The sequence below is a fragment of the Lygodium microphyllum genome, chromosome 28 (genome assembly GCF_053477565.2).
Source record: "Lygodium microphyllum isolate KBCC chromosome 28, Lygodium_microphyllum_v1.1.10, whole genome shotgun sequence".
Taxonomy (NCBI): domain Eukaryota; kingdom Viridiplantae; phylum Streptophyta; class Polypodiopsida; order Schizaeales; family Lygodiaceae; genus Lygodium; species Lygodium microphyllum.
In genome coordinates, this window is record NC_141162.1 from 1,398,466 (window position 1) to 1,425,254 (window position 26,789).

Consider the following 26,789-nt stretch of genomic DNA (forward strand, 5'->3'; position numbering starts at 1 on the left):
CTCCGCTGTTTTGATTGCGCGGCGTAGCTCAGCATTGGTCATTATTTGGCATCCTTTAACTTCCCATTGCAATCAAAGAGTATATCAGTGCCTTAAGAATAGGGATTCAGTATCAGCAAGTTTTGATAATTCTGCGATTTCTTGGTCAGTATTGGCAGAAATGGTTCGTTTATGATAAGATGTGATGAGGCGCTATTTGATGGCCTGCTCTTTGGATATCTCGCTGGTGAGCAATTTAGCAGTAGAGTTAGAGGCTTTTTCGAATACAAATTCAAACATCTCCCAAGAACAAGGCATTGTTCAAACTTCATTTGCAAAGGGTTCTTGCAGTAGACCTAAATCCAAGCAATCATAGCTCAGAGCTAACGACATGAAAGTGGCATCAAGTCGTCTAATGCAATCAACCACATCCTCCTTTGTTTCCTTAGCCAGATCGGTGTGGCCAGTGTTAAGAATGATTTCCACTCATAAGGGGGTTGAAGGCCTATTGGCGGTTGGGGTTTGATAGAACTAGAGCCTTTGACAAAAAATAGTTGCGGTTTCAAGTATTCTTGAGATTGCGGTTGGACCTCTTGAATTAGGGCTAGGGTAGTAGCAGTGACGTCTGATGGATTGCTGCCTTCGGTATGGATTAGGGAAGTTTGAGTGGCTCTATCAGGTGTTGATTCATGTGATAGTGTTTGTCGTTTGGGCCGATAGGCTTGTTCAACTTTCTTGGGCGTATGTGCGGATGAGCTTGATGGATATGGGTCTTGAAAGTGTTGCGGCTTCTAGCTTTGAGGTTTTATGGAGCTTGGTATGATCAAACTTGAGGGCGGTGTGCGAGTAGTGCTTCCGGCCGTGCGGGCCTTAGGGATCCATATCCAGGCATTTCCCTCATAGTAGCCTTGTGCATACAAGAGGGCTTTTGGGACCCATCTTGGCTTGATCATGCGTCGATTTTTGTAACTACACCTTGGCCTCCTAGGTTTAGAGTTTCTAGTGTTATGAGGATGTGAGAGTCGACTTCTAGGCGGCGATTGCAGTTGCTTGGACCTCCATTGAAGCCTAGGTTGTTGGACCTTAGCCTTTGCTGCTGTGAGCGGTGATTCTAGAGATTCTGTGGTGGGTGGTGGCCGAGCACTAGCCCCCTTCTTAGACTTGGCTGCTAACATTTCTACCAGTGGTCTTATGGACTGTGACGAGGTCATGCAGCCCTTGTTGCTGAAGGCTGTAACAATGTGAATGTTGCCTATGGCGAGGTGGAAACGCTGCGATTCATAATCAACATTGTAGTGAGTTTGCTTCTTGAAGGTTTGCCCTGGCAGTGATTCCGTGCCTGCATCTTCAGCGTTTGGCAACACATAGAAGATCATTGGTACAGTCTCAGACTCGATAGAAACGGCGGCCCTGCACTTGCCGAGAAGTGCGTATGAGTGGCCCCTATATGGGCTTAATTTGGGATTGGTGGGTTGTAGTGGTGGTTTGCCCAGTTGGGTCCAATGATCGTGAGTTTAGACATTGAAGTCTGCTCCCTTGTCGATCAAGGCACTGAAAGCCCATGTTCGCTTGGCAGTGACCGTAATGTGTAGGTATGCAGGTTCTATGGCTTCCTCATCCTCATCATCCATTTCAGTGATCGTGGCTACTCGTACTTTGATAAGGGGTTCTAACATTGGTGGCTCATGCAGAGGATGCGTGGGAGGGTATTACTTTTTGACACGACTACCATTGAAGAAGCCTATGCCACCATCTAGAGTCTTGAGCTCAACATTGCCAGTTCGGCTGATTTCATGAACTTTGAAAGGTCCAAGACCTCTAAGCTTCATTTTCTGCTTATGCCCCTTAACTGAGTACAAGAGTACTAAGCCTCCCTAATCAAAATTGCGCTGCTTGACGTGCTTGTCGAACTAGCTCTTGTGTTGTGCCTTCTCACATATGGGTGCGTGAGTGGCTAGAAGACGAGTTTCTGAGAGGCGTTCGAGCTCAACCAGGTGTTGCATCCATGCCTCCTTTCCTTCCCATCGTTCTTGAAGTGCTATTCTCAAGCTAGGAACGAAGAACTCTACAGGGAGAATTGCTTAAGTTCTGTAGGTCAACCTAAAGGGAGTTTAGCCGACAGCTGTTTTATAAGCTGTACAGTAAGCCCACAAGGCTGCCATCAGCTTGTTATCCCAGTCACTACACGAAATAGAGACTACTTTGTTCAGGACGTTTACAAGAATCTTATTCGTGGATTTCGCTTGGCCGTTTGCTTGAGAGTAGTATGGAGAGGATTTTCGATGGATAATTAGAAATTTGGATAGAAGATGCACTATCACTTCATTGATGAAGTGTGTGCCTTGGTCACTGACTAGTTCGATGGGGCAATCGAATCGTGAAATCACCTGCTCCCATAATAACTTAGCAGTCGTTCTAGCATCGTTCTTTTGTGTCGCTCTCGCTTTTGTCCATTTTATTAGGTAGTCTGTGGCCACAATTATGTATTTGGCCTGTGAATACTGTGCAGCTGGGCTAATGGGTCCTATGAAGTCAATTCCCCATTTTTTGAAGGGTTGTCGTGCAATGATTGGGGTCAACTCCATTTGATCCCTACGAATTGGGATCTTTGTCTGCTGTGACACTCATCACAATGCTCGTGTTGCATCACGAAACAACGTTGGCCACCATAGTTGAGAGTACATCACCTTACGAGCTATCGTGTCTCTGCTAAAGTGTCCACCAGTAATTCCACTGTGCACATCTGAGAGCACATCATGCATCTCATGCTCGCACACGCATCTACGTAGCAATCCATCTTGCCCTAGTGGATATAGCTGGCCTACTATCAGCTGGTAGGGTTGGATCTTGAGGATGAGTCACCTAAGTCTTGCCTTTTCTATCGGTCGCTCAAGCAGTCCGTGCTCAAGCACTTGGACTATGTCATCTGCCCAATATGGCATTAGATGAGCCTTAAATAAATCTCTCTGGCTGGAAAGGTTAAAGAGATGGGCATTGGGCAATTCATCAACAATGCCTTCTCTAGCGGGCTCTCCCGTGGGGATGCGTGACATATGATCAGTCATGTAGTGTTGTTTTCCTTTCTGTACAACCACGGAGAAGTAAAACTCCAAAAGTAGAAGAAGCCACTAAGCTATGTGTCCTGTAGCACAAGGTTTATTCACTAGATATAGCAAGGCTTGATGGTCCACAAAGAAGGTAAAGGGTGTAGCCAATAGATAATGCCGGAATTTCTTCACAGTAAACACCATGGCCAAGCCCTCTCTCTCTGTCGTCGAGTAATTCATTTCTGTCTCAATAAGTTTTCTGCTAGCAAAGCTCACTGGGTAGTCCAGGTTGTATTCGCCATGTTTGCACAACACTGCCCCCACAACAAATTTCGTATGCACGTGGAAGGTAATGGTCCAATCTAGGGCTCATAGAATCAGTGCTATGGTTAGAGCCTTCTTCAACTCTTCATATGCTCATTGGCATGCTTCAGTCCATTCAAAGACAATCAGCAGCTTGTATAAAGTTCTGGCAATCAACTCATAGTTCAACACAAATCACCGATAGTATCTCGTGTGGCCTAAGAAGTATTGAACTCCCTTGCAATTGATTGGGGGCGAAATATCAACAATAACCCAGACTTTCGAGAAATCAATGGCAATGCTATTCTTTGACACCACGTGCCCTAGGATGCATCCATGCTTTACCCAAAACTGGCACTTTAAGGGGTTTAAGGAGAGACGATATAGGCGACACCGCTCAAAGACTGCTCGGATTTTTTCTAAGTTTTCTCTCCAGGTCGAGTGAACACACAGGTCATCTGTGAAGACTTCCAACTCTTTGCGAAGTATATCTTTAAATATAGCGCACATGAGGCGTTGGAAAGTGGCGAGGGCATTAGTCAACCCGAAGGGCATGATTATGTAAGTAAAGATGCCCCACTCAGTTGGCGAAGGCAGTCTTATGCCTATCTCCAGGGTGCACTTGCACATGATTGTATCCCAAGAAGCCGTCCAGAAAACTATAGGCTTCCTTGCCAACCACTCTTTCAAGCATGTGCTCAATGTACGGCAATGGATAGTTGTCCCTCTTAGTAGTAGCGTTCACCTTCTTGTAATTGACGCACACTCTGATTTTTTCATTCTTCTTCATGACAATGACTATGGGCGATACCCAGTCCGTGTGCTCAATTTCGTAAATGAATCCTTCTCTCATCAGCTTGTCAATCTCTTCCTTGACTGCGTGAGCATGCTTTGGATTCATAGGGTACAGTTGCTGCTTAACCGGCATAGCATCTAGTGTCATGGGTATGTTATGAGCCACTACACTCGGATTTACCCCCTTAAGCTCTTCTAAGGACCAAGCAAATATGTCTATATACTCTCGTAAGAGAGCGACAAGACTTGTTTCCTCTTCTTCAATCAAGTCATTGGCAAATGAAGACTAGTTGGGTGTCTCTCCTTCCTGGGCTAGGTTCACCTCCTTGACCTTGGCTGGTCCCTCGATTGGTTCACTCGTTTGCCCTTGATGTTTGGCACCCACATGATCACTACCCTATCCCCTTTCTTGAATTTTGTTCGTGTGTCACGGGGTTGTTTTATCATTTCCTCTTTCAATCGTTTGCGCCTCAAGTGGACGGGTAGGTCCCCCTTGGTGCGTCTAGTCTTGGCCGATCTAGGTATCTCTGGGTCGCAATCTGAACTTACCTCTGACTCAGAGTCAAACTCCCCGTCTTCGCTAGAAGAGGTGGTTTGCCTTGGTGGTTGCAACTCAGATGGTGACTCTGTCCTAAGCGTTGGTGTCATACCGGATTGAGCTAGGCCTGCTTGATCGAAGTCTATGGCTCCTACATGTTCCAACCATGCGCGATCACAATCGATTCGCATGACCCCTCGCTCTATCCTAAAACACTCTTTTTCTGTGGCTTGGAGTCTGCCTGTATTTGTTCTATTTCCCATCCCTCAGTGTCATATTCTACGGTATCCATCTCACCCTCGCTTTCATCACTGAAATATCGGCAATCTTTGTATTCATCGTTGGAGTTCTCTTCATCAGACTGCTCATCGTCTCCTAGGTCTTGGTATATCTCTTGTCTTTGATCGGGGATTAGGGCCCAGTTGTACATGAGGTTCAAGTCATGCACCTTGGTCCATTGCCACTTGGATTTATCTAAGAGATCCTGGAGTGGTTTGAAGTTTGCTGTTGGATTGCTAGCTAACTTGCCCATTAAATATTCCAAAATCTCCTGGAGTTCCCTCTTGTTATTTGGCACTTGGAAGGTGACAAGTTTAGGTCTCCCCTAAAGGGTTCCTGCCATCATGCAAACTTGTATGGAGGGTGCGTCTTTAGACTTACCGATTGTCTTGATGGCTTGTTCGTATGCCTCATGATCCGAGAATGGCAGGTTGATTGTAGCAAGGGCATGCATCCAATCTCGCTCATCCTTTGAGCATGGAATATACTTGGTCAAGGGCCCATAGAACTTCTTGACTTGAGCGTCCCCTTTAAGCATCACGGAGATGGCATCCAAGTCGACTGGTGAGGTCTTCCAGGTGTGTCAATCTCTATCCTTACGGTGTTCATTCTATTGCCAAGGAAGATTAAGCCTTTACCCCAATCTTCTATGACTCTGGCATTGCGCATCTAGGGTCGACCTAATAGGATATCGTAGTCCACACCCTTCATGACTATAAAGTCAACCAAGAACTGGACACCTGCGATTTTCACTGGCCAAATTTTTTAGCATCCCAAATGGTTTCACTCTCATACCATTTGCTAGTGTGACATTGAACTTAGCAGTCTCAATAGGTGGGTTTCCCCAAGTCTGAAGCACTGCGTGGCTAAGCACACTAACCCCAACCCCCATGTCTACGATTCCCTTTCTCATTGTGTCACCTAGGGCTAGGACCAGTAAGACTGCATACATTTCGGTGCCCTCCCAAAAGGCATTAACGTGCAAGGACTTTGACACGGAGTGCAACATCAGAGTCAATATTTGTGTCTCTGCATCATGGTTGTGCAGATCAGCATCTTACTCTCGTGATCCTTCAACCCATTGTCTCAGGTCTTGCCATAGGGCGGGATGCTGCTTAAGCAGGTCTCCCAGACTTAGCGTCACAAGGGTGGTCACCAGCATGGCAAGGAGGTCATTGGCTGCTCGTCTCTCTCCTAATGTAGATTGTCCTAGCCAATGGCCGTGACTGATTTGCAGGCCTGCAGCATCAAGACTTGGCCTAAGCAGTACTGCTTGTGGTGCGGTCGCATCCCTCGACCAAAGTCGAGGGGGTGAGACTGGCATGCTTATGATGGAGAGATCATTGATCTCATCTGCTAGGATGGGCTCAACGTCCTTTAGGTGCTCTTGGGCCTCTTTCACCATTTCTTCACTTTCTTTATGGCCTCTAGTTGGCGCTTCGGATGCGGGTATTCCCCTACCTTAGCAGTTTCCTTTTCGGCCATCTTAGGGGCTGAAGTTTCTACCTCTGCATCAGTGACCTTCTTTCTAGCAGGCAGAGTAGTAGCTCCCTTAGTTTTCAATGCAACCTTAGCCTCAGGCCTCTTCTTTCTCAGCCTACGCCCCTTCTTCCCTATCGATGCTGCATTGAGGTTGCTAGGCCCTGGCAATTATATGCCAGCCTGCTTCGTCTGGGCACGAGTCATGACCTAATGGGATGGGTGTGGCCTCCCCATTGAGGTTCTCGACACCAAACAGCCCCAATGGGACAGATGGCTTGTTGGCTGAACTCGAAGGTGGTTTTTGCTTTGGGCAGTCAACGCGAAGAGATGAGTAATCCCGCACTCAACGCACCTTAGGTCAGCTTTGTCTTTGTTATGCTGCTCCCTCTCCGGGAAGCGTGATGAGAAGTGGCTTGGGTGACCACACGTCCAACAGGTGATTGGATCCTGCATCTGCCCCCTAGGCCTCTACCTCATCCTCTTCCTAATGCCATCACTGGTACTGGTCAATAGTCCATAAGGACTGCGTTGCCCTCGTCGTCATGCGAGACGTAAGGGTATACATAAGTCTCTTCCTCAATCGACTCTTCCATGTAGTGCACTAGAGCGTCACTCAGTGGATATATTATGTAAGGGCCAAGCGGTCTAGGTATGCCTGTAGGGTTTATGTCCATCCTAGGAACAACCGGCATAATGTCGTTAGGCACAAGAAGGGCCAATGGGGGTCCCCTTTCGAAGGATGGTTGTGGCCTGTTTGCTAGGTAGAGCTGGCTGTATGGTTGTGAGTACGAAAGTCTTCTTGGTAATCTACGATGCGTGATGTCGTGATCGAACCTACCGCAATTAGCGCAAGGTCTTGACCTAGGGTCTTGACACTCGGCTGGCAAGTGGTTTTCACCACAGTACACGCGTTGGACCTGTGGGTACGTTGGTCGTCTCAACATATCTTGCAGTTTGGCTATCTCCATCTTTACATCAGCCAAGTCCTGGTTTGTCTTGGTGGCTTTCCCCTTATCTTGGGTGGTTGGGCCTGATCGTTCGCTAGAGGTTGAAGCTCTCCCTGATCTCTACGAGTTGGTTTCCTTTGAGTTTAATCTCCTAGAGCTTCTCTCTTTCAGCTGATCATCAACTCTGATGGCTTCCTCAAAAACCCTAGCTAGTGCATCGCGTTGCAAGCTTGAGTTGCCTGCCAAAGCCTTATATAGTTCCTCATCTCGAATTCCACTGATGAATACAGTTGACACTGCTCTTTCGGTTGGTCATTTGCCCATAGGGATTCTCTTGAGGAGACTCCTCACGTGGGTCACGTAATCACGAATGTCCTCCTCCTTCTGCTTGGCATTCATCAGTCGCACTAGAAGATTGTCAGAGTATCTAGGCTCAGCAAATCTCTTGATGAAGAGATTCTTGAGGCCGTTGAAGTTGGTTCGCTCTGCGGCATCTAATCTCGTATACCAAGTCCTACCCTTGTCACCTAAGCAGAGCCCGAACGCTTGGGAGCGCTGAGTCAAGTCGGTGAGGCCGTTGGCTTCACAGACTTGCTTGAATTGCTCTACGAAACTGTATGGATTGTTGTGGGGTTGGTACTTGTCGAGCTGCTTTGCAATGACTGGGATTTTGGACTAGCTCTTGGAGCCTTGGTTTGCTCCTAATCTTGTTAGTAGTGATGTCGCTAGTGCTGCGACACTTTGCTCTGCTGATGTGTTGTCAGTCGCTTCATGAGAAGCTCACTCAACGTTAAGTCTCCTTCCAGGGCTTTCGCAATTCTATGCTTTGCCTTTGGCTCCTAGCCTGCTGGTCTCTATTGTACTCTACTAAGCCTTGCAGTGCCTTGTGGACTAGCTTCCTCTCCTCTTCTAAGTCTGTGATGATGGCATCTGTTGTCCTGCCGCGGTGCTCATACCAAGCGTACCCATCGTAGCTACTCATCAGCTGCTGCTGAATCGCCTCTGGGAAGACTCCTAAGCCGAGTTCCTCATTTGGCCTGCAGTCTGGGTTTTCTTCTGCCATCGTCGTATTCTTGTGCTCCACCAAGCTATCGATTAGGTTGAGTAAGTTTGTCAAATCCACCTCTTTGGCGCCACTTGCTTGGTCCTACTCTGTGTGTCGATAGTTTGTCTATGTCCTTGGAGCCTTCTCCTATTGGTGGATTCCTTGAGTTGTTTATCTGAGTGAGTTCCTTGACTTATTAAATACGATCCTCAATTTATCTCCTCTCATTGTGTGTGTTCCTTCTCCTGCACTTGTACTCAATCAGGCTTTCAAATTTCCTTAAGTGTACTTCAAGTGCGGAAATTCAAGGTGAGTGCGGCAAACAATATCTAAGCGTCTCACGCACTCTCGCTTTGTTTTGGGCCCGATTGGCTGGTCGATCAATTCTCTGGCCGTCCCAAAAAGGGACACAAAGATATCATAAAATCATCCATAAAGAGGTCACAATTTCTTCAACCATGGCATACCTTGAATTCAATATTTGATGGTAATATACTTCCTTTAGAGGATTTGTAATTGCTCCATCTCTTGTCTATCTCTCTTGGAGCTTTCAAATCTCCTACTTCTCTCTTTTTTATTCTCATTATCCTTGATTCTCTCACCTAGTCTTCACCTACTCTTATTCTCTTCACATAGTCTCTTTCTCTTTTTTTGCATAACAACTCACGCACGCACAAACAGATAGATAGATATAGACAGACAAATAGACAAATGGACAGAAAGATAGATAGATAGATAGAGATTCATTAAGTCCTCTTGACTCTATCTATCTCCCATCCTTATTTGATTTCCTCTCCACCAACTTCTATCTTCATTATTGTCACCATCTTTTGTGTGTGTGTGATTTGAGTTATTGTGTTACACACACATACACACAGATTTTGATTTGTTGTAAATCATTCAAACACTCCTTATCCACTGCTTTCCCATAGATATTTCTTCCAAGGATTTGTCAGGTTACTTGTAGTATATGCAACACACTTGGCATCTCCATTTTCTAGCATCCTACTAAGTTCTTGCATAACCATGTCCATTTGGATCTAATCTATGTAAACAAACTAAACTACTTGTAAAGAGAGTAACAACGTCACACACAACTGAGCAACTTAAAATCCCATGGAAATAGAGCTATCTATGATTTTTCACAGGTGGACACATAGCGCTACAATAATGGAAGCTCTGTCAGTGCAACTATTGAGCATTCATATCTTGTTATTGAGAGTTGTTTTAGTCAAGGACTTAGGATATAGAAGCTTTATATCTTTTTACTTTTGTTTTTCTTCCTTTTCTTCTTCTTCCTATTTATGGTAAGAGATTTGAGTTTGAAGTTGCATGTGAGATTGTGAGGGAATGAAGAATCATGGGTGGAGAAGCTATTCTCCATCTTTTTTCTCTCATTTTTCTTCTCTGTCTTCTTCTCTCATCAATGCCGTACTTGGTGGTGGATGTGAAGAAGAAATGGGAATAGATTGTGTTGCTTAGGTCATGGGACCATCTTCAAGCATTCAAGCCATTAGACTACATTGTAAATGCAAGAAGATAAGATAGGTGAGTTTACTATACCTCAAAGCTAGTCTTGTATTCTTGCTTTTTAGGGTTAGAGAGAAGGATAAATGATTAGTTAGAGTATTGAGAAGACGAGGTGAGAGATTGTTGCCAAAGTGAGTTGAAGCTTTTGAAAGAGCGAAATTTCATCTAATGTCCTAATCATTGTGTGTTTATCCCAGCAAATAGGATCATGGATATCCAAGAAGTGGATGATCAAGGAACCACCAAGGTGCCTTGAAAAGACACTCATGTTGATGTCAAATTATACCATTCCCTAATGACCACTGAGAGTAGAAATAGATGAATCTTGATAGTTGTCATGAACTGGATCCACAAAAAGCACATCATGACCATGAATATTATATCTTTTGTCAAACTACCAAAGGGTTCCCCTCATGGGAGAACAAATAGGAGCAAACAATGCTCTTTGTCTAATCTCCCATCATGAACCCAAAAGGAAAACAAGCTCAAAATTTTCCAATGCATGTAGAAAGCCACGCTTTAAAGCCACTAAGCCTAAATACAGATGAGGGTGCATGCCTCACCCCCTCACACACCATTGATGGCCTAGAGATTCATGAGAAATAACCACATCTAGGCTAGAAGATTAATTCTATCATCACTATGTTAGGGTATGACTAGAATTTGAGTAAAATCACATATGATGAAGAGTTGGAGGAGTCCTTGCCCTTGCTACAAGGAGAATGGATATATTGTCCCCAACAAGCATCGTTAGTATATAATAGGATCCTCTATTGACAATAATTTATTTGCTCCTCTTTCATAAATATTTTGGCCATTATCTTGGGGATAATGGGTCGACAATGTACCATTTTACATTTTTTTCATCATTTTTAAAATTTTTAATTGATTCCAAAGTTGTCTCCTACTCTTAGAGCATCATCTCTCAAAGCATCATGATGGTCCGCTTACAAGGCCCATCATGATCTAATTTCTAACATAATCTCATATCTAAGACAAGAATAAACATACAATCAATTTCCACAATTAGCCTTGTTCATGTGTCTTCTCCGAGATATCTATGATCACAAATTGTGAAAGCTTGCTAGCCACCTAATCCTAAGTAGTTGAGAATGTATCCATTACTACTATACTGAATCGAGAGGGATTGAGGGATGTCTTTACCATATCACCTAAACTTACAATCTACTTTCCTCTCTTTTATTTGCTAGAAGACCCTATGCTTCATATTTCCTTTTTGAACTTGAACTAAGAAAGCCACAATGTCTATTACACAATACATAGATATTGAATTTTCTTGAGTTACTCACATATCCACACTTTTAATGACACTTGAACCTTGTGCTCTCCTTTGCCATGACATGAACAAAAGAAGTTCCATAGCATAATATTGCTTGTGAGAACTTTGTTTCATGTAACAAAGTAAAATGATTGCTTTGCCTCAAATTTAGAATAGAGAAAAAGATTAGGGCTTGATGGTGAAATAGGCTCTTTTAAGAACAATTTCAGACCATTTGCTAGAGGTTATAACAATCCAAATAGTCCCACCACACTAGGACATGGCACATCCCCTCCTTAAAAAACCATGCTCCACCCAACCCCCAACCCCCCACGACATACCAATCTTTATGATCAACCATTTGTGATAAAGCAATAAGCATGCCCAAAGAAACAATATATTATATTTTCGTTATTAGATACACAAAAATGAACTTTTTAAAAACCTCACCCTTCGTTAAAGTAGGTTATATACTAGATTTGTGACTTACTATCCTTGCATGAATTGGATTCCATTACACTCCTTAAAAGGGCATTTCTTGATAAATTAATGATAAAGATAGTCTTATCATTTCCAAACCATCAAAGGGACTATCTAAACTATTCAATTTACATCTAGAAATGACATTGGGTCAAATGAACTTTTGAAGGTTCTATGAAACATTTTGAAGATATCACCACAATGCAAATTTTCCTATAAAATATTGATACTTATCTTTTTTCTTTTGTTCTTTCTATTTCCAAAAATATCTCCAACATCAAGCATTGCTCTTTTATTACTACAAACAACATCATCAACATCAAGCACTACTTCAACTATTCAAAACTTTGGAAGTCATTTGCAAATCCTTCTTCACAAGGTCTCTTGGACATCAATATGCTCTTTTGATACCACAATCATCTCAATTTAACATTTACTAGTCTACACACGAAAGTTTTCTCTCATAGGTCTAGGGCACAAAGCAAAATGACATCAACTTGTAATACTACTATATGCATGGTAAGGCATAGCAACAATGATATACATAAATCACATGTACATATTGAGCACATGCAATGACATGCTCCTCGATGTAGGCAAAATAAATTATGTTGTATTTGATTTATTGCTTTCTTCATAAAAATGCATGATGTAACAACATATATATCTATCATTTTTTTTAAAATGCACTTCATATATATGTGTATTATGTAAAAAATTATTAAAACAAGAGATGTATCTTTAACAGTAGTTTTCTAACTAGCTTATACAAGTTTGCCCTTTCGCCTAGCAATGCTAAGAAAGCAATTAAATCGTCAAAAAGTCTATGGATGGTAACTCTTTTTACTCCCGTGCCACAGTGGTGCATCCCAAAAAGGACCTCATTTCTAGCATTCCATATATTTCTAAAGCCTCGGCTCTGAAAATAGCCCAAACTACATACAATGTCTTGTTTAGGTTGCCCATATCACCCAACAGCCTACTTCCAGCTTATTTTATGGTCCAACCCCATCTTCTCAAAAGTCTTATTAATGTTTCTCCAACATCCCTGAACCTCTTAAGAATCCCATAAGACATGTTTAATGGTCTCCCTCTCCCTCTTGTAGAAGCCACAGAGCTGGAGAATCTCCCAAAAACCCAACCTTATATTTACTTATAGCAATTTGTTAGCAGCAAAGGCACCATAGCATCAAATTGAGCTTGTAGGATGGAATGGCCTTCCATGGTTTCTTCAATCTTCATTTCCATTCTTATTGTCCCTCTCGGATCTTGTTTCCTCCAAGTGTTTTGTGCCTCTAAGCTCTGACTACAATCCCACTTCTCAAATTCCTTCCCTTTCTTGAGCTCCTCTACTCTTCTTTCTCTTAAATTCTCCCATCCACACAAGGATGGGGGTGTCCTTAGCAAAGATCTATTGTGGATCAATGTATCATCAATGGAACTAGACTTTTTCTTATTTTCCTTAACTGGGAAAAATTCATCCGAGTATGCCTCCTCAGACTACAACCAGTATTTGTTAGGAGAGATCAGTCTCCTCTTCCATTCTCATCCCCCACCCACTTAAGTGACTTACATGCACACTTCCAGTATAATAGCCAATACTCTTCTCTCTCTATATCTTTTCTTCTCTCAAAATTTTCCACTTCTCTCTATTTTTCTATTTTCTCTCTCTCCTCTCTTCCTTCTCTCTCTCCCCCTACTTTTTTTACTTTTATTCCTCTTTTTTCTTCTCTTCTCTTTCATCATTGCTTTTCCCTCTCCTCTCTTTTTCTTCTCTCTCCCTCCTCTTTCTTCTTCTTCTTCTTCTTCTTCTTCCTCCCTCCCTCCCTCCCTCCCTCCCTCCCTCCCTCCCTCCCTCCCTCCCTCCCTCCCTCCTCTCTCTCTCTCTCTCTCTCTCTCTCTCTCTCTCTCTCTCTCTCTCTCTCTCTCTCTCTCTCTCTCTCTCTCTCTCTCCTCTTTTTTGTTCTCTTTCTTCTTCTCTCCCCCTCTCTCGCTACCTTTTTTTATTTCTTCTCTCCTCTTTTTTCATTGCTTTTCTCTCTTCTCTTTTCCTTGTCTCCCTCCCCTATTTTTTCTTTTCTCTCTCCACTTTATTCTCTCTCTCTCTCTCTCTCTCTCTCTCTCTCTCTCTCTCTCTCTCTCTCTCTCTCTCTCTCTCATCCAAAACTATGATAAAAAATGTTTAAATTTAAGAAAGGCTTTTCTCTTTCTTCTTTTTCCCCTCTTTCTCCCTCTTTTTCTCTTTCTTCTTCTTCTTCTTCTTCTTCTCTTCTCTCTCTCATTTTCTTCTCTCCCTACTTTCATCATTGCTTTTCTCTCTCCTCTCTTTTCCTTCTCTTTCTCTCTTCTATTTTTTTCTTTTTTCTTATTTCTTTCTCTCTCCCTCTTCTTTTTTATTTCTCTCTTTTTATTTTATTTATTTATTATTATTCTCCTCCTCTCTCTCTCATATTTTTCTTTTTCTCTTCTCTCTCTATTTTTCTCTTTCCTCCCTCTCTCTCTCTTCAAAAACTATGTGAAAAAATGTTTAAATTTAAAAAATAATTTTCTCTCTCCCTCTCTCTCTCATTGCTTCTCTCTCTCTCTCTCTCTCTCTCTCTCTCTCTCTCTCTCTCCGTGTTCATATTCTCTCTCTTCTTTTTTTCTCTCCCTTTCTCTCTCTCAAAGTATATCAAAAACTATATAAAAATAAATAAATTCAAAAAATACTTTTAAAAATGTTGAATTAAAAGAGGGGAAGAAAATAAACAAAGAAACTTTTGCTTTAAAAGGGGATTTTATTTTTGCGGGCTTTCATTTTCGTTCTTTTCTAATCAATCTCTTTTTTTCGAGCTTTTTCGTGCAACATATCCATTCTGCATATAAATAGTCCTACTTAAGGAGTACGACACATTGCATTTACATGAACACACACACATCAAAAAAACAAAACCAACGGAAAACTAGTAAAATATATTCGTGTCAAATAGTTGCAAGGTACACTCTTCCTAAAAACAAATCAAAGATCCCAATGCATGTAATCTCTTAGACAAAATCGGGCATAGTCACATGACGAAGTGTATAATAAACATATATATAAAAGTAGTAACAAAATGAAATGTCTAGAGTCTCTCGAAAAAAAAAAACACACTCTCTCTCAGCATGGTACCAGTCCACACACTATGGTGGACAAACACTCCCCATAGAGCACATCATCTATTTCTAGACACATGCAATGTCTCATCTCCTCTGCACTGGCCCGCGCCAAACCACCACACCCCGCAAACACATCCAAAACATAGTCGTAGCGTTTCGTAAATGTAGCTAGTAACCACCTAACCATATCACCAATCACATATCACCAATCAAGATACAGAATCTTTGCGGCCATGCAAGTAGAAACAATGAAAATACCATACAAGGTAACCTGAGAGCAAAAACATGCAAGACTACTTACCGAAAGAAAAGATGAGACCTCTCTGCTCCGCCTCTGACAATGACACCATCAACGTCCATGGGAAAGACACAATCATCCATCATGTAGCTACGATACGCTGGAAACAATCTCTCTGAAATCTTCTCCCCAGCCTCTCTGTCGTAGCAAGGCACAACATGACCAGCACGATGCCAAAGACACACAGTAAGATCAAGTACCTATTCACGAGTGGAATTAGAATAAGTGATCCATGTTTTTATTTAAAGCATGTAACATAAACTTTATTTAGAACATACAACCGTACGTTCAACGTATCCAACTTTGTTATCTTACCGCCTCTCTAGTAACGGGATGTCGATAAGCCTTGGAGTCACACATGAGTGTCCAAGTGCGGTGAAGCACAAACCCCACCCTTGCTGCATCCGTAATAAACTCACCTATATGCTCTGCTAAGCACATAGTGACTAAGAATCCCTGGTCGGCCAAATACTCGCGAGCAAGGTCCATACAACCCATAACTAGACCCTTTGAGAACGTGTTCCACTTGGGAATAGTCATGCCCTCTACAAACAACATTGGTATTATGATATATGAGAAGTGAGTTTGATGTAAACCTTGTGTGATAGAAAGCATAACTTACCCAAAGGGATGGGACCTAGAGCATCCACAAGCAAGCTCGTAGGAAAATCCGCAAATATCAATCGAGCCACCTCTTGACATGGAACTCCATCTTTGCTATAAAGATGCATCTTTTGTGTTGCCAAAAACTTGTTGATGCTATACACAAAACAACATAGTCATTAATGCAAAGTAACCGATGATGCAATGCTATATGCAACATGTAAATTGATGTTCTTGCAATATGTAGTTGTCATGTCTACCTATCAAGGGCAAATCTATCAATTTGGGTCACATCCACTAATAGAGCATCGACATATGTTTGATACTGGAACCCTGCAACAATTATCTCAAAGTAATTTATTTTTAATAATCATACACGAATTTCAAGTTAATATAAGACTTCTCACCTACTAAACGGGTCATAGGTCGCCTCTCCCAATTCTCTCGACCAAGAGATGAATCTGCAACAAAGGAGGTGGTGGGTGCCATAGAGGACTCTGGCACATTTTTTCTCCCTGGATTACCTTGAGTACCCTGGGTGGCACCTTTGGTAGCCTTGGTTGCTTGCTTCTCTACAGTGGTGGGTGCGGTAAGCGGTTCATGAGTATCAACTCCCTCCTTGAATCCTACATAGTATCATTCACCCTTAGACTCCCATGCATGAGCACAAAAACTATTGCTACAAAAGCGACAAGATGTTTACATAGATTGAAGTACTTACTGTCATGCAGATCTTTCTCTTGCTTAGGGATAACCCCCACAGGGTAATCTAGCCACCAAGGGCAAACACTTGCCTCCCATGCCGTCAATTTTCTATCACGTAATGATGGAGAATACATAGTGTTCTCGTCACAAACATCAATCCACTCTCTTGTGAATTGCGGAGCTGCATCTAGCCTCTTCTCTTCTACACATTGTAGTATCCACCTGCAACATTCTTGCCAATTACGCAAGCAAATGCATGCAATCTAATATGAAAATCAGACACACAATCTAATATGAAAATGCATGCTAACCTATAAATCACACGTTTGGCTGAAAACGTAAGCTCCGGCATCTTCTCTGCAACATCTGAAGATTTCACTCCATCCAAGAGGTGTACAAAAGCCTACACAAGTTTCACAAGCGCTTAACATTAGCACATATACATTTTAAGAAAGAACTTAAGAAAGCAATATGTTGGCACTGCATTGAGTCAACCTGCATGACATGATTCTTCATGTTAAGCTTAAAGAACTCCTCAAATGAATCTGGTAGCTGTGGACCTTCTACTTGTATCCTATCAATCTGAAGTAGTGCCTCCGAATGCAAGTGAGCCCAATATGTCTCTTTCTTCATGTAAACCCGAAAGAGCTTATAATCACCAAAATGCGGGTATTGGGGGTCTTTGGCCTTTGTGAGACTCATAAGATGCAACAATATTTTTTTCCTGTGATGCACAACAATATACACAAATAGAAAGCATTGAAGAAAAAAGCATCACATACACACACCTTGCGTTATATATACAAATTACCTTTCCGCAGGGATTTTTGAGCTTGTGAGACAATACAGCTTGTCTCTTGTGATCTTGAGCATGCTTGCATCATCCCACTTTAGCCCAAATTACAACTTAAAGAACTCATCACCATTTTGGGGATTAGCAATGGATAGGTATTTGTAACCCCTATCCTTAAGGCGCTCCTCTTCCACCCTTGTAGCCTTCTCCAAACGTTTCTTCCTCTCTACCTCATCTAGACCAAGAGCCTCAAGCTTAGCAGTTTCTTTTGAGATGAAGACATGAAATTCATCCTATCATTCCAAAAAAAAACTAAATTAGAGATAGAAAAGCACATCTCATACAAGTGAGCCATAGAAAGAAAATCACCTTCCATACAAGCTGAGATATCAAACCGCAAGGAGAGTTATACCATGGAGCAACACCATGATAATACCTTGCCTCTATACTCATCTCAACCTCAGCCCACTTCCTCATGGCCGGACTCAATCTATCTAGAATGGAGTCTTTGTTTGCAATACCAAACCTTTGAAACATATACACCTCATGCGCAATATTTGGAGTAACATGAGCTCTGGCAATACTATTGAAAACGAACAAAAGCATAATATGAGAATGTAAGTGTAACATATTACAAAGAGGAGCATAGTTAAAGGAAGAAGACTTACGCGTTGGTGGTGTCTAGTGCGAGTAGTAGCTCTGCTTCCTTTGCCTTGGGCACCTCAATGAATTGGCACCGTACACTAACATGGTAGTGAGCACAGTCGGAGTACTCTGTAATTGAAAACCAACAAACATAAGAATGGGATACGAACATTCAATACTTGCATGTACAGTGGACAACTTACTTTCCTTGATGCGTTTCCACCACGTTTTAAGCCTGTGGTTTCCATCCCAAACCAAGAACTTTTTACCCTTAAGGTCTTGCCACTCTCTTCCAAGAGCCCTCTCAAAATCCTCATTTCTTTGACGCCATATTGGACCCCATTCATCTAGATTGCTAGCTGTCACAGACATGGTCTCCCCTCTCGGACCTTCAACTGACACAAGGAAGTGTCCCATAGTCTCAAGATAACCAGTGGAATCAAAGGAAGGAATCAACCACTGGGCATCATCCGTAGCAAATCTGACTGCCTCATGAGCCACTAATCTGCAAAGAGGCACAAGAGGAGGTAGCGTCCTCTTTTTTATATAAAATTGACTCAGCACATCCTTCATCAGTCCTAGAGAGACTTGCTTGCCTAAGTTCCTTGAGTGCTTCTTTTCTTTTTCATCATCATTCTCCCTTTGATCACTATCACCACTCACCTCTTCTTTGTCATCTAGACTATCATGCTGCACATTAGTCTCTGTAGGAGCAGATATTAATAAGTAAAAATTAACAAAAGTAGCATTAAACCAATCATATTTAATACATAACACTGAACAAAGCGTCATATGTAAATGAAATGGACACATAAGTGACTACCTGTGTGCTCCGCAACCCCGTCAATTGTATTGGAGTCCCCATCCACTTGTGCTTCGTCATCAATGTAGACACATCTTTTTGGACCACGTCCTTTCTTTGTTCAAGGAGTGTCCACTGATCTCAAACACGATGATGCTTCTTGCTCTAAGATCCGCCCAGGAACACATCCTGAACGTAGCTTCATACAGACTTCACGGCTACTATGAGGTGACACACATTTCTTTCTCTTTTTAAGCACTCTTTTAGGTGCCATAACTTTCTCTACACACTTACAAATAGATACACAATCAACCTCTTTAAGATTAACAACACAATCAATCTATTTAAGGTTAGCAACACAATCAATCTCTTTAAGGTCACGGGACAAAGCCACGGACGAAGCCACACGCTTGTGCATAAGCCCACGGATCGTCCGCGCGGACGCGGACGATTGGGGGGTTCAATCTCTTACCTTATTCTCACGAAGCATATGGGACGAAGCCACACGCTTGTATCCATGGGGGGTTCAATCTCTTACCTTGGAGGCCCGTCGGACGGCATACGGGACAGTTGCCATGGGGCATAAGCCCACCCATGGTCCGCGTGGACGCGGACGATTGGGGGGCTTCAAGATGTTACCTTGGAGGCCCACACGACGGCGCATACCAAATGACGGGGCATAAGCCCACCCATCGTCCGCGTGGACGCAGACGATTGGGGGGCTTCAAGGTGTTACCTTGGAGGCCCACACAACGGGACGGCATAACCAAATGATGGGACGACATACGGGACAGTTGCCATGGGGCATGAGCCCACCCATCGTCCGCGTGGACGCGGACGATTGGGGGGCTTCAAGGTGTTACCTTGGAGGCCCACGCGACGGCTTAGCCCACACGAAGCATGACCGAATTAACACAACGGCTTACCCCACACGAAGCATGACAAAGCGTGACAAAGGTAAACCAAAAGACGAAGCTTAAGCCCACCCATCGTCTGCGTGGACGCAGACGATTGGGGGGCTCAAGATAATACCTGGGACAGACGAAGCATCACGGACGAGGATACGAACAGTCGCGCAGTGCTGCAGGAGTTACGAACAGTCGCCACAGGGCATGAACAGTCGCGGATGCAGGAGTTACGAACAGTCGCAGATTGGGAGGCCACCGTCGTGAGGCACTGTCGTTAGTCGCTAGTTGTGGGGCTTTCCCTCCAGCCCTGTTGGTTTCTACATACACAAACACAGCTTGGTGCACTTCTAGTAGGTCATCATATTACTCTTTAACCCGGCAGGCTCTTATTGATGTACATAGACAATATTGAAACAACTTGTGAGCACATCTTACTAACATTGCAAAAGAACTTGTGATCACGTTAATACTAAACCCTAACCGAAGCGACACAAAGATTAGACTGTTTACCTTCATGTCACCATGCATTCAACCTACCAACTAGGATATGCATTGTTCGACCTACGAATCAAGAAATATTGAAATAAACAAGGGAAAGGGCCTTCAGCCGAAGAGACAGCTAGGGAACAACCCACGAAGCGCCCCCCCTTCTCTCTCTCTCTCTCGGTGTTGCCCCCCCCCCCCTCAAAAGAAAAGAAGAATCAGATTTGAACGCAAAACTGTCACATGCCAAAACTTCATGCAAAAATATCATGCAAATTTATAAAGAGGCTCAGCACATGCCAAAACTTCATGCAAAAATATCCCGAGATGACCCATCGTCTGCGTGGACGCAGATGATTGGGGGGCTCAAGATAATACCTGGGACGGACGAAGCGTCACGGACGAGGTTACGAACAGTCGCCACGGGGCATGAACAGTCGTGGATGCAGGAGTTACGAACAGTCGCGGATTGGGAGGTCACCGTCGTGAGGCACTGTCGTTAGTCGCTAGTGCTGCAGGAGTTACGAAAATATCAATCGTCGCTAGTGCACCGTCGTGAGGCACCGTCCTGAGTTGTGGGGCACCGTTGTGAGAGAGAGACGGAGAGAGGGAGAGAAGGGAGAGAGAGAGAGGGAGAGGAGAGAGAGTGAGAGCAAAGAGAGGAGAGAGTTGAGAAAGAGAGGAGAGAGTTGAGGAGAGACTTAATAACCCTAATAAAGAAGTTAGCCGTTGATTGCGTAATTAGGTAACTAGTTGGCCGTTAAATAATTAATACAACATAAATAAATTATGAGTGCATAAAGGTGAAGGATGGTGGGTGGTTGAGTCGTAAATTTTTCTATTGATTTCTCTCCGCTTGTAGTGACGGTGAACTGTTGCCTTCTCTTCATCAAATACACACTATGAGCTATATTCAGAGTTTTCTTCTCTTCATCAAATACTAACCCACCAGAGGGCACGACATGTCGAGTTTTGCTATTTTGACATGGAGACTAGCCAGTGATTGCTTAGAGCACAGGGTTTCATTAAGAAATGGGGAGATTCTTTTGAGTGAGTACTACCTACAGAATCTATTGCCTCCAACACAAAAATTCCAGGGGTTGCAAGCCGTCATAGAGAATGATGGTGGAGCAAACAATGTCACCGTGTCTCCAAGATGGGATCATCAAGGGCATGCGCACTATTTGATTGATAGTACATTATCATCCACCTACTCTATCAGGCACTCAAGTAACTATGTGTGCATCTCTAACAGTATTGAGTCAATAGAAGATGAGATTGACAACTACATTGATTGTACTCCAGGTTGTAGCAAATCAACTCCAGTGTGTCTTGACGTACACTCAGATAACAAGAAGGATGTTGATGACACAAATGTCGGGGAGGACCTATGTGTGGGCAGCCAAAGCGAGGACTTATCTTCCTATGATAACTCGATTGCAGCCTTCATTAAGGAGAAAGCTAGAACGGGTAGATTGAAAAAATTACTAGCGCTCTGTGGACCTCCACGAAGGGTGGATGAGCTCCCAATCGAGTATAATGGCACAATTGCTTTTGAGCTTCCAGCCACAGATAGCAAGAAACGAATGATGGGTATGGAACAAAAATATGATGGTCACCTGTGGTCGCGGCCCTCACAGACAAATATGGCAATTGAGTGCACTTTGCGCTTGAGCTATTGTCTTGGAAGTCTTCAATGTCTTAGGATCACTTGTCCTTACTACATAACAGAGGGAAAGTACAATGATGTTTTTTTCCATGGTCACTTGGATAGAACCGTGAGCATGGGTTATCCTGCAAGTGAGGGAAACTCCAAGATAACATGTCACTATTGTCTTAATGTTGCTACTTATGTAGCCATTTGCAAATGCATGATCTATTATGTGTTGCCGCTGGATCCTACAATGACACGTTTGGTGATCCATGTTGGGGAGCATGCTCACAGTGTTCAACATGGCACTAAGAGGGCAACCCTTGACAAGGTGCGGAGGCTTGTGAGCACGGTCCTAAAGATCGAAAAGGGAGGCCCACGAAAAATACAGATGCTAGTCGCTCGGCAGATGTTGTTTGAATCTTTAACAAAAGAAGACGAGTCGGAGGCGACAGAGGTGGATCTTAATCATTTTCTAGAAGAAATGATGCCTCTTGTGCAGAATAAAGGGTAGGCTTGTGCATTATTATTTTCTGCTTACAATGTATGTCTTGCATTTGAAATAACCCTCTAATAAACACATAGGTTCAAAGGCATTGTTTCACAAGAAAGAGCCAAACAAGGTCAGGTGGTTGGTGATGGGTATGACAACATACTTCTTTTGCAAAAACGTTGTGTCTTCCCATTTTTCCATGGAAGTAGATTTCCAGGACAAGGTGATGCCAAGGAGAAGTGCTACTTGTTTAAAATGTCCACCAAGGGACCAGCATCAGGGGTGGACTTAGTGAATCGTATGAGGCGAATTGGGACTGGAGATTTACGACGTGCATGGGTGCACTTTGATCATACCCATAGGATTGATGGGTGGGCAACTATGTCTTGTTCAGTTTATGATCACGGGTATGTGGCAACATAATGAAAGCTTTTATTGAAATTAAATTGTTGTTGATGAACACTATACTAATGTATCAATCATGAACTAGCATGAGAGCATTGCAGGTAATTGCAATATGTGAATTTAAAGAGGAGGATGAAGAGTCTCAAATCCTGTTTTGGAGAAATTTGAATTCTGTCATGGTTCAATGTGGCCATGATCCACCTGACTTTGCTGGATTTATGTCCGATGAGGCAAGTGCGAATTGGATGGCAATAAGGGCTGTGTACAATGGAGGGCCTCATAACATAATGGAAGGGAGGGAGCGTTCTTGTCTTTTTCATTGGGAGCAAATTTTGCAAAAGCATACTAAGAAATTAGTCCCTGTGGATAAACAAATGCACCACATTGAATTGTGTGAAGCATGGAGGCTAGCAACGACAACTCAACTAGCCTCACTTCAGGCCTCTGCTATCCGAGATTGGTGGGCACGAAATGTCAACAAGGAACACATCAAGGCTTTGGATAGGTGGTTGAAATGGTGGGAGCAAAGAATTGCCCACTGGGGAGGAATTGAATCTCATGTAAGTGTGACATTTTTTCCAGGTCCTTAATATTTGTTGCACAATGTAGCAATGGGGAGAGCTACTGATTCTATTTTTGGATTTGACTCCACAGGCTAACAAAAGTCCTTGGGAACATGCTCAAATTCCAAGCATAAACTTATCAGAAAGTGTCCATGCTAGTTGGTTAGCAGGTGAGGGTGGAAAACGAAAGATATCACTTTATGATGCATGTGTTAGTGATGTTTTGAATGCATATATTCAATGTGCAAAGAGGTTGGGCTATACCACGGGGAGGTTTATTTAGATCTGGGCCTTCTATGGAGTCTTTGTTGGCTAGTGCCAGCAAAAGGGAATCCCCAAATCCCTCCTCTGTTGCACGGGCGTTGCAAGGTGTTGTAGCTGGAAGTCCTTTGTACGAGGAGCCTATAATGCAAGGTGATAGGGAGACTGTGCAAAGAAAAAAGAAGGGAGGTGGAGCAACTGTAAGTTCTCATAGACCGGGATACGTGATGGAGTCAAGGCAAAGGAAAATTAGGGGCAGGCCGCGGAGTATACAGTTTGACGATGGAAAGATGGAAGAGATATGTATCCAAGAGGATGAGGAGATACCAATCAAGCCCTTTGCAAGTGGAGTAAGTGCACCAAATGCGGAAACGTCAACTCACGTAGAAGAGGTAGAAGTGGCACAGGAGGAGTGGGCTTTACGAAGGACACCACCTAACTGTGTGAGAAAGTGTTTTGGTATGGAGGGTAGAAAGAATTGCAGTAGCAAATTACAGAGTCGGCAAGTGGGGTTAGTCGCCCCATGCTTTTGGTCTGAGAGAGCCTATAAGAACAAGGCCATTGCACAATGGATATGGTTTTGTAATCATGATGTCAAGCATACAAACGCTGTGCAGAAACAAGTGATAGCATCACCAATCGTTCCATCTTTGTGGCCAGTTGATATAGGAACAAATATATCGAAGGAAGAGTGTAGCAGCCTAAGACAGGCTGGTTTCAAGTTTGCCTGCTTTAGCTTTACAGCACCACCAAGGAACGAGAAGAGCAAACCTCCTATTTCTACAGAATGTGGTTCAAGCGGGAGAAGACGCAAGTGGAGACATGGAATTTCCAAAGATGCACAAAAGAGAATAGAGGCAGCTGGTTGCATGGTTGTGACATTCTTGGAGGAGGTAGTGCAACTTGAGAGACAACATTCAGTATTTCGAGTCTTGACAGAGAGTGGTTATGATGTGCACATCAAAGAAGAGCCTAGGTGCACTTGTCCTGATTTTCAAAAAAGAGAATCTAACCAAAAGGCATTTCTTGCTTGCAAACATATGTATTATGTGTACATGCACATACTTGGCCTTCAACCCAAGGAGCACATGGTCATACATCAGCCTGCACTAACCCCCACAGACCTTGCCTTTGTGTTAGGGCAAACACGTAAGATATGCCCTGTTATGTAGGAAGCCCAACGTAAGCATGGCTCATTCATTGTTCTAGAGGACTCATCATCATGCACTTCATTAGGGTGTGACATGTCCTTTTTGTTACATGAAGATCTTGGAACCTTTCTAGATATTGTACTCCTTTTGGGTAATGCAAAACTTTGGAATGTTATTATTTGTTGTGATCAGATATTGTACTCCTTTCAACACCATTGCTCCCTTTATTGTGAATGGGTTAGTAATGCATGATGCGCAATATATTTTTGACATGTCATTTGTACAAAGCATCCAAGGTTGTTTCAAAAAGCTCTAAAAATCAATTTCAATTGCAAAAGCACGAAATCAAAAGCTTGCAAAAATAACACACCCGCTTTAAAACGGGGGAGAAAGAAACATTTAAATTTCTTTTGATTTAATTTAAAGAGAGATAGAGAGTACACGTGAGAGGGGGGATTTAATTAAAAGGGGAGGAAATTTTTAAAAAGGCTTTTAAACATGTTTAATTAAAAGAAGAGGGAGAAGAGAGAAAAAAAATTATTTAAATTTTTTATTTTAATCAAAGACGTTTAATTAAAAGAGGGGGGAGAGAGAGAGAGAGAGAGAGAGAGAGAGAGAGAGATTTGATTTAAAAATGGGACAAAAAGGGATGTTTGTAAAAAGGTTTCTTTAATTTAAAGAGAGAGAGAGAGAGAGAGAGAGAGAGAGAGAGAGAGAGAGAGAGAGAGAGAGAGAGTACACATGAGAGAGAGGGGGGGTTTAATCAAAAAGGGGAGGGGGAAGAGAGACGTTAGAAGTATAGTATAGGAACCCTAAGTAAGCAAGGGTGCATGAGGGAAGGTAAGGTGTGACTGAGCTGAAGGGCAAGGGAAACCCTAACCCTAGCCCCCCCATAGTGAGGCTATATCAACAGCATAGAAGTCACTCTCAAAGTAGAGAAAGTGTACCAATTGTATTTGTAACCAACTCATTAAGCAAGGTTTCCTTCTCTCACTTTGCTTTACAACATAGTATTAGAGCCATCTTTGATCCAATAAGCTCTTTCCAGCTTCGTCCTAACCTAAATGCACAAGAAGACCTCATTCTTCTCACTTTACCTTCTTCTCTACCATAGCCATCCTTGACCACTAGTCAGTGGAGGACCTGGGGAGAGGAAAGGAGGCAATATTTCTACATAATTGCTTCTAAAGATCTTTTCTCTTGCTCAGGGCACAACAACACAGCACAATAAAGCCTGACATTGTCCACATCAGAGCAGAGGCCGACTAGGCATTTGTAGCCCCCCAAGTGAGCTATCTCCACCTTAGAGGGTTTCTGAAAATTCCATCCCTATACCGCTCACAGTTAGCCAAACCCTAAATGTGGGTCCTGGCAGCCATAAAAGCTTCATTGCAAGCTTTAGGGTTTTTGTAAACCCAATTATTATTCCAACTCTAACATGGATTTTAATCATTGATTAACCTTCTCTTGAGCTCATTGTAGATCTAGAAGCTCCAACTCAGGGTTGGACACACTTTTGGTGGATATTATTAAGTTCTGGCATATAGTATGAGATCAGTGCTTGTAAGCACTAATGCTCCACTCTCAGTCATAATCATGGTTTAACTCGATTGTGAAATGTGTTTTATAACTTCAAGATTAAGTGGGTCATCTTAAGGATATTTTCTAAAAGCTTACCTCCCACTATTGATCATTGTAAGGCTATGTGTCAACTATAAACACATAGACCATTTTCTTCTCTTCATCTAATCTATTTATCCAAGTTCACATCAATTTTTTTCAACTTGATTGCTTCTACTTGTGGTGCCAAACTTGTAAAGGAATAGACACTACCATTGCCATTGTGCAAATGGTAAGACCTTCCTATCATGGCCTATGTTGATGTGAAGCCTCAAATCTGCAAGTTTGATGGGAGAGACTTCCACCCATGGTAAGTATTAGTAAAATATAAAATGATGGAGAGAGGCTACTGGCCAAATCCATCCAATCCTATATATGTTGAAGATGATGAAAAAGCTCAAGCCATAATAATGTTGCACCTAGATGAATCTTTAATTCACCATATTAATCAGCTTGCAACTGTAAAATAGAAATGGATGAGCTTGAGAAAGAGTATAGTGCAAGAGGGAACAATTCCAAAATCTTTCTCAAAATAAAGTTCTTTAGCTTGGAATACAAGCAAGGAGAAG

General features: G+C 42.8%; 1 protein-coding gene and 1 long non-coding RNA gene across 2 annotated transcripts in view; both read right to left on the bottom strand.

Annotated features, from left to right (window-relative positions):
- The window catches only part of LOC148011119 (uncharacterized), a 108,960-nt gene extending 90,705 nt beyond the window's left edge, over positions 1–18,255 (bottom strand). Inside the window, exons 1-4 of the mRNA XM_087669887.1 lie at positions 18,087–18,255; positions 17,907–18,012; positions 15,141–15,275; positions 14,879–15,018 (exon numbers count right to left, since the gene is read on the bottom strand). Of these exons, the coding sequence (XP_087526013.1) occupies positions 14,879–15,018; positions 15,141–15,275; positions 17,907–18,012; positions 18,087–18,255 (550 nt within the window). The remainder of the gene's footprint in view (positions 1–14,878; positions 15,019–15,140; positions 15,276–17,906; positions 18,013–18,086) is intronic.
- Positions 15,781–16,251, bottom strand: LOC148011121 (uncharacterized). The gene is made up of 3 exons (XR_015689294.1): positions 16,148–16,251; positions 16,001–16,073; positions 15,781–15,896 (listed from the first exon to the last, which is right to left on the bottom strand). It is a non-coding gene; the product is annotated as an uncharacterized LOC148011121 (long non-coding RNA).
- Positions 18,256–26,789: the final 8,534 nt, after the last annotated feature.